Source organism: Nuphar pumila, chromosome 16 (genome assembly GCF_984573655.1).
Source record: "Nuphar pumila chromosome 16, dmNupPumi1.hap1.1, whole genome shotgun sequence".
In the NCBI taxonomy this organism is placed as follows: Eukaryota; Viridiplantae; Streptophyta; class Magnoliopsida; order Nymphaeales; family Nymphaeaceae; genus Nuphar; species Nuphar pumila.
The window spans coordinates 53,487,009-53,495,398 of record NC_143264.1 but is presented as its reverse complement, the minus strand read 5'-3'; the positions used below and the strand labels follow the sequence as shown (position 1 = coordinate 53,495,398).

The window sequence follows — 8,390 nt, the reverse complement described above, 5'->3', positions numbered from 1 at the left end:
AAAACCCCGCAAAGGTAAAGGAAAGAAAGTTTTTCTTATGATATTTTTTTTTAAAGCCTAAGTTGCAATACTTGTTTGTGACAATGAAAACAACGTCAAATATGAGATAAAACAAGACTCAACGTGCAAGCGATGAGTTTTCTAGTAGTATAAAAATATGCTTCAAAATCAACTTTTCTTTGGTTACTTTAATCTGAGCTTGTGATATAAGATGATCAAACTCTTCAATATACTCAGCTACATATTTAGAGCCGTGATAAATTAAATAGTATTGTACGTACGAACAGTGGGGCCTACTAAAGTGTTGATGTCATGCTTGCATTAAAGATCAAGAGTATATGGACGGCGGTGATTTCAAAACAAAACAAAAAAATTGTGTTTTTGACAGATCACCTGATCTGATCCATATTCTCAGTTCTCAGCGTCTCGCGGAAAAACCGCCATCGCAAGACTCGCTCCCTCGCCTTGAACTCTCTCTCTCTCCATTCGTCCCGCTCCCGACTCCCTCTCGTACGTATCCTCATCTCTCCCTCGTCCCCCATCTTGCTCGTTCGATCGATGGGGCTCTCTCCTAGGGCTTGGATCGATCATAACCCACCTGGAATCGTGGTGGGTATGGAGGGACTGGGGGATTCCCCGTGGCCTTTGGACGCGGGCTGCTGCTATTTTGAGGACCCTTTCGAGGGTTTCACGGAGTTGAGCCCCCGGAATTAGGGGTGGTTCTTGGCTGTTTGCACCTCTCGTCCCAGAGGGCGTGAGGCTGTGGAATCTTACAATTTAGGTTTTCCCGTCTGACCTCGGGGGAGAGGGTTTCTTCTTTGCGGATTCCTGCTCGGCTTCCATTTCGATCCGGACCTCCCAATTCTCTCTCTCACTCCCCCTTTTGCTGGGACTCGCCCTCCATGTCTTTCACCGGGACGCTGGACAAATGCAAGGCCTGCAACAAGACGGTTTACGTCGTCGACCTCCTGTCGGCCGACGGGGTTCCGTATCACAAATCTTGCTTCAAATGCAGCCATTGCAAAGGCACCTTGGTGGTATATGCCTCTTTTTTTCCTGTCTTTCATCCTTTTTTATTTTTTTTTTGTTTTTCTTCTTTCTTTTGTGGCGTGAATTTTTGGATTGTTAGCCATGTGTATACAACTTTCAATGTTGTTTTGTAATTTCTGGATGGTTGGTCTCCACATAACTAGCATTAGTCACCATGGAATCACTGTTCTTGGTAAATGGATCCGGTCTACATTGCCCATGAGACCGGCAGAGGGACATATCTTGCTTGGTTTTTCAAAGGTTTATTGGAAAGATGGGTTTTTAAAAGGAGTTTGGCTAACTCTGGTCTAGAATTATCCTTTTTATTCAGTAAGAGGCGCATATATGAATTTACAATGGCTGTCTGTTTTCTTTTCCAGAAATATTTACAGCTGTTATATTTGTAATGGTAATCACAAGCACATGACATAATGCAGCAAGGAGAGATGTACTGTCAAAATGAGGCTTTCCATTAATGGCTAAGCATCTGAATGACCTGTTTAGGGATATCAAGGGATCCAATTTTATCCAATAACTGACCAAATTTTACTACGTTTAAGTGGATTTGGTAAGCGGAAACAATATCCAATTATGATCGAGTTCAAATACTGTTTTGAATTTCTTTACTGAATCTGCCATATATTCAGATTTGACGGATATCCGTATAGATTACATGTAAAAACTTGGATATGGTATGGGCTCTTTTCCATCCGAATTTGAATCCGTTTCCGACTCCAATTGGCCAATATCTAATTGGTCGGATATGGTATTGGCCAATATCCAATTGGTCGGATATGGTATTGGCCATATCCGACTCAACCGGAACCCTTTACATCTCTGGCCTGGTTGTATGAGAAAGTGCCCATCACTATGAAGGGAGATGTTAACCTACCATGATTAGAGCTGATCTATGACAGTGTTATGGTGAAACTATCTCACCTAGTGGGTAATAGTAATACCTCTTGTTTGCGTTTAGTTCAGCTCCTGGTAACAAGTCCTTTGGTTAAACTTTTGATCATTAGACATTGGAAGACTAGTTTCTTTTGTGTTTCTCTATACCTTTTCACTAAAGTGCACAAAACATAACCCAGTGGCATCCTTAATGTTGTTTTGTCCTCATTTATCCTTATTTTTTTTCTTGAAGTCTGAAATTATCAAAATCCTAATCTGCTTTTGTTCTTATCGACACCACGATTTGACTTTGGATTGATATTTTTCTTTGTGTTTAGATGAGCAACTACTCTTCATTGGAAGGTGTCCTTTACTGCAAGCCTCATTTTGAACAGCTTTTCAAGGAGACAGGCAGTTTCAACAAGAGCTTCAATTTGCGTAAGATAAATATATATGTACACACACACACACACACACACACACACACACACACACACACACATATATATATATATATATATATATATATATGGGTTACATATCATTTATATGTACAATCTACTTGGAATGTGATGATGCAAGTTGTTTTACTTTTGACCCAATCTGATGCCATAAATGTGTTCAACATGCTCGATTTAGTGGGAAACGGCCCTTGGATCATGTTTCTTCTATTAAAAAACACATTTTTTGAGTTGGGGAGATTTGATTCATTTAGGAATGTTTATTTTTCAATCACCTGAAAAACCTGCTCCAATGTCGGAATCTGTTGATGCAAGTGTCAATCCCCCCCTAAATGGATCTTGTAGATCATATCCATGGGGTCAGATAGATCTTTAAAAACAAAAGAAAAACAAGAGCTTGCTAAGTTGTTTATACATACAAACAATATATATAGGCTTTCCTCGAGTGTACCCTACCTTCTAGTAGAAAATGCCTGTTCCATTACATTTTCTTGATTTTTTTTGTGTGGATCAAGCCCTAGGGATATGATCTATATGGTTTTTTAGTCAAAAAAATACTTTAGATCATCTGATCTGTTCATATTTGCAGATTTTCTAAAGGCTTCAAAATTCAACGGTCCACAATGTATAAAAATTTTACGATTGAGAAAATCATGTTTTTACATCAAAACTATCCAATCAAAAGTGTATCCCCTTGTAAATGGATCATGCTGAATGCATGTTGGGTCAATTTGGTTAAATAAAACTCGCGTCTATGAGATTTAGCTTGAGAGTACAGTGCTCTAGAGTGTAGTGCATGTTTTCCTGTTTGCATTCTCACTTCTATGCTTTTGTCCACATTATGTTGGAATGCTTTCATTTGTGCTTCTATTTTTCAGCTCCAAAGCCTGCAGAAAAGCAAGAACTGGTAATTCATATCAGAACTGTTGTTTTTTCATCCATTAGTGCTTTCTAGTTTGAAGCCAAGTTTTATAAGCAGGCCCTCAATTTTATGGGTACATCCTCTTTTGTTTGACACTTTCACTTTGGATATTGGAATTGCAGTCTAGAACTCCCAGCAGAATATCCACCATGTTCTCTGGTACACAAGACAAGTGTGCTGCATGTAACAAGACAGTGTATCCCCTGGAGAAGGTTGGTTTCTGAATGTGCTCTACTTTGAAATTTTGGTTTTATTGCTATATTTTACATCTAGAGCACATTCTATATTCAATTTTCTGTAGAAATTATAGTCTTCATTTCAGTGAGGACTAGTTTCTCTTCTGCCTCTGACCAATTGTGCATTAGGATTTCTAGTTTCATTAAGTTCCCTCAAATATACATGAAGACTTGCAAGAATGAAACCTAACTGCCCTGAGTTTATCTGTTTGTAGTTTGGGCCTTGTCCAGTAAAAGTTCTACCTGATTCCCATGTCAGCTTTAGAATTTCAATATCTGCTGAATGTATACAATAGTTCTAACAACTGGATATAGAATTACGAATTGTGTTAGCTCCCTATTCTCCACAGAGCTTTTGTAGCAGTCAACAACAATGCAGTTAAATGTCTGTCACAAGATCATTAACACATACAGAATTGTGCAATTTCTATTCCAGTTGTTTATTGCATGAATATGCAAAATCAAAGTAGACAATCGACGTTGTCATTATATGGAGAGGGGATCTAGTAATCAGACCAAGTACCTGTGTAAGGCACTTGTTCACCCAAAACACAACATCCATCCCCCTGCCTGCCTGTGCTCCACATTTTGTGTTACCAGCATCTTTTGCAAAAATGGCTAAACATACCAGTGATCTTGAAAATTTTCTACACACAAAAGCAATTTTCTACAGTGCTATACATGATAGCAATTTTCTTCTGAAAAACATTGAACTATCAGGCAATTTTTACGAAGCAAAAATGACAAATTGCTGGTGTGTTTAGCAATTTTGATTAAAGATGCCATTAATGCAAAACACGTGGCAAGGACAGGCAGGGGATCCATGTTGTGTTTTGGGTGCCCAAGCACCTTGAGAGATAGTCGGTCCAATTACTGGATCTTCTCTCCATCATATATGTGTGTTTATTATTTATTAAGAAGAGTGATTTCTTATTCTCTCTAATAGTTTTCCTTTAAAATGTCCTTGTTAAGATTTTATTCAGTGTGACCTACATATTCAACCCTCCTTTGGACTTTCCTGGGAAGTGAAATTTGTTTCATAGAAAATCTCTGTATTTTGAGAGAGGGAATAATATTTGAAAATTAACTTGTTTCCTTTTTGATGTCTGGGAGCTGTTACGTAGGTAGGAACGGGAACTTGTGTCGTTATGTAGGGCATGAATGGAATCATATAAATGATGGGTAATGGTATATATATAGGGAAAATATAAGGTGGTTTTGTACCATGATACCATATGGCGGTACACACTCTTGTTAGTAATGATCTAGCCACCAAATGATAGATCTAACCATACAAATGTGTTTAGAACTTTATTTACTATGTTAGAAGGTTTTATCATGTTTAATACATCATAAGGTCATATTTTTTAGACCATGACAATTAATTGCTCACAATTCATGAAAATAAGGGTGGTGTAGAAATGGTATAAAACATCATATTTTAGTCAATTTAATGCATGGAAATAGTCAATAGAACATGTTAAACATGATCCAAAGGTTAGATTTTGCATTTGAAGCATAGATCTATGTAAATCAAGTGTATACCAGTTATGGTGGTACGGTACCACCATAGAAGCACCCATATATATATAATCATTTTTTGATAAAAATATGTACGTATATATCAAACACCATGCAAGAATGGATTAAAACAACCTTTTATGCACCTTAAAAATGGATGGATGAACTAGTAACAGGCTGGATTTTGATCAGGTCAGATACAAAACTGGTCTGACCCATACCCATGAAGTACTAGTATGACATGGGTACACCACCCTTCAGAAGCACCCATGTACATAGTCTGGGAGCTATGTCACACGGACTCTTCTAACATGGCACCGCACCCGCACCCAGGCGGGTGCGACACTTGGACACAGCTTCCTTTGTGTTAGGTGAAGTCAACCACACTGAGGTCCATTTCTATCCAAAAGTAGATTCAGTTAACCCTAATCAAGTCCATTTTTATCTATATTATATATATAAATGCATAAATGCACACAAATACACGTAGTGTTAACTTAAAACTGTTAAAAATTATATATATATATCCTCCCTGCAGCCCCGCACCCAAGTTTTTTTAAAGTGCTGCATCACCACATCCGCACGCGTACCCACATCTGCACCCACACCTATGTGACATAGTCTGGGAGTATGTTTCTAAAATCGTGAAGCTTTCATTAAATACTAGACTACTACTAACATACATATATTTTATGTAGTCTGAGAATATGTTGCTAAAATCATGAAATTTCATTAAATACTAGAATACTGTCATGAGACTTTCAAATACCTGCAATAATATTGAGAAACTCTTGCATCCAAATTTCCCCAAGACAAAATAGGGAGAAGATCATGTGGTCCTTGTTAACAAGAATTAAACTCCATGCCTAGCAAAACTATAAAAGCATAGTTTCTTCTGCGAGTCCATGTGTTCCAGACTTATGCTTAAGTAGGAATGTGTATTCCTGCAAAAACGACTCCCACTTTCCATGACAGCTGCATTCAAGAACAGAAAATCAAAGAAACTTACTCTTGGCTGAGTTAGTGCCTCTGATGGCATGGAATTCTCCGTCACAGGGAGAGTTACCTAACTCTTGCTCACATGATGCCATTTCTCGCTGTAAAAGCCATTATTAGGCTTAGGTTTCTCTTCTAGACTGGCACCTTTGATGCTCTTCATGACACTTAAATAGGCTAAATGTGTCGGGCAAGCACTATGTGTACAAATGATTAGTGCCATATAGGTGTATGACATCATTTTTGCATAAAACTACAGTATGCTTTGCAGTTTGCACTTGTGCAGGGATCTCAATGTTATTCCTTTTTTATATCAGTAGTAAAATCCTGAAGTGTCTGACAGGCTATTGCCATATTCTACAGTGATTTTTTCAAGAATTTGACAAATCCCATGTTTCATCTATATCTGTTTTTTTTTTCAGTGAAGCCCTCAGAATCACTCTTTCTTACTCCGTTCTTTTCAGTTTTAAGGAACTTACCAATAGAAGAGTGGTTAGTAGCATTTTCATGAATGTATGTATTTCTATTAGAGGTTGGTTAATTCCTCCTGACCATTCTTAGACTCCAAATTATGCTGTATGTTGACCAAACTGAGCTCCAGGCAGTTGGGTGCAGTACCAAGTTGCATAGTTGATATTACCATTTGATCAGTTACCAGCTTTTTACATGTGGTCGTGGATGGTATGTGTTTTCGGGTGCGTGCACACAGTTTTCGCCTTCTCTAATTCCAACTTAAGTAAACAGGTGACGGTGGAGGGGCAATCTTATCATAAGCAATGCTTCAAGTGTTTCCATGGTGGTTGTGCTATCACACTCTCATCATATGCAGCTCTGGACGGCATCTTGTACTGCAAGCACCATTTTGCTCAGTTGTTCAAGGAGAAGGGAAGCTACAGCCACCTCACAAAGTCGGCATCCTTGAAGCGCAGTGCATCACAAACTTCTGAGCAATCAATGGAGCAGTCACTGACTGCTGAGCAAGCAACGGAGCAGGCACCGGCGCAGCCCTCAGATGGGGCAACAGACGAGTCGTAGGCTGCCTTGTAGCATTCCATCACTTTATCTTTTCTATTGGACACAATGTTTTGATTCTTTTAAATTTTTAACTTGATGTTGGAGGAATTCAAGCCCACCCATTTGGTCTTGCTCCCAATTATGGATCAACTCCATTATCAATTTGCACTACAAGGGCAAGGATTTTTTGTTAAGACCATGATGTCAAATTATCCAAAAGAAGACAAAATAAAAAAAATCCTCTTTTTTTTCGTCAATTGATTCATTCATCGAGGAACCACAAAATCAACTTAAGTCCGTAGAGTTTTTTTTTATGCAGCGGTGCCTCATGCTTAGCGTTCAGCTCTGCAGCTGATGACCATCCATTTCAACATTTCTCGAGATGGACACCACACCCATCTGGAGAAATGCCAAGATGGGATCAACTCAAGTAAATAGAGGTCATTTTTATGCAGCGATGCTGCATGCTTAGCGTGCAGCTCTGCAGCTGATGACCATCCATTTGCCCATCTTGGCATTTCTCAAGATGGGTGGTGTCCATCTCGAGAAATGTTGAAATGGATGGTCATCAGCTTCAGAGCTGTATGTTAAGCATGCAGCACCACTGCATAAAAAATGACCTGTCGTTGCATGCATACCATGCAGAGACGCTGCACATACTGTGAAATTGTTAGATGAAAAGCTCCCCGAAAATAGTCATCGTTACTCTATTCTTTGTTTGGATGATATAAACACCTTAATTGTGCATTAATGTTGCGCCCTGAATGCGAATCCAACAGATTGAGCTCGGGTGAGATCTGGCTCCAAGGTAAGAGTGGTGATGCTTTACCAGATCCAGGTCTAGATTTGTTCTTAATCGCAAAACTTCAATCCTTTTCCCCTTAAAATTTATACCAAAGCTCTCAAAGGGTTGGTTTTGAGCAGGACTATGCTTTTACCGAGGCCCAATAGGACCTTCAAAGACCCCTTCCCATGTCTTGTCCCGAATATTATACCATATTGTTTTCTTGATCTGGATTGGGTTAGGTCAGCCTAAAAAGTTATTCTTCAACAGAAAACTTGACGTCCATATCGACCTAACACCATTTCCAATTTTTAATTCTGTGCAATGCTTTACGTTAAGAATGAACAGCTGTACCAACGGGCTCCGCTTGTCTGGTAGGAGCAGCTAGTGCACTCACCTTGGGTTGGGATGTTGCAGGTTCAAGACCCAATGGTATGGTTGTATAACTGGTAGGGATCTGACTAACCCAAGCTTGCCTTTCGAAAAAAAAGAAGAGAATAAACAGCTGTCTCCAAAAGGCTTCGCTCATCTGGCTA

At 39.0% G+C, this 8,390-nt stretch overlaps 1 protein-coding gene across 1 annotated transcript; it reads left to right on the top strand.

Moving 5' to 3' along the window:
* Window positions 1-433: 433 nt before the first annotated feature.
* On the top strand, window positions 434-7,322 carry LOC149813242 (LIM domain-containing protein WLIM2b-like). Its single transcript, XM_089991858.1, has 5 exons — window positions 434-1,037; window positions 2,259-2,358; window positions 3,260-3,288; window positions 3,426-3,515; window positions 6,801-7,322. The coding sequence occupies exons 1-5, from the start codon at window positions 903-905 to the stop codon at window positions 7,089-7,091; spliced, it is 645 nt and encodes a 214-aa protein (XP_089847984.1). The 5' UTR covers window positions 434-902; the 3' UTR covers window positions 7,092-7,322.
* The last annotated feature ends 1,068 nt before the right edge of the window (window positions 7,323-8,390 follow it).

Bases quoted from the DNA above. Each gene is read 5' to 3' on its own strand.
- LOC149813242 (XM_089991858.1), top strand. From the start codon at position 903: ATGTCTTTCACCGGGACGCTGGACAAATGCAAGGCCTGCAACAAGACG. The intron at 1,038-2,258 runs GTATATGCCTCT...CTTTGTGTTTAG, and splicing joins ATTGCAAAGGCACCTTGGTG to ATGAGCAACTACTCTTCATT. The intron at 2,359-3,259 runs GTAAGATAAATA...TCTATTTTTCAG, and splicing joins CAACAAGAGCTTCAATTTGC to CTCCAAAGCCTGCAGAAAAG.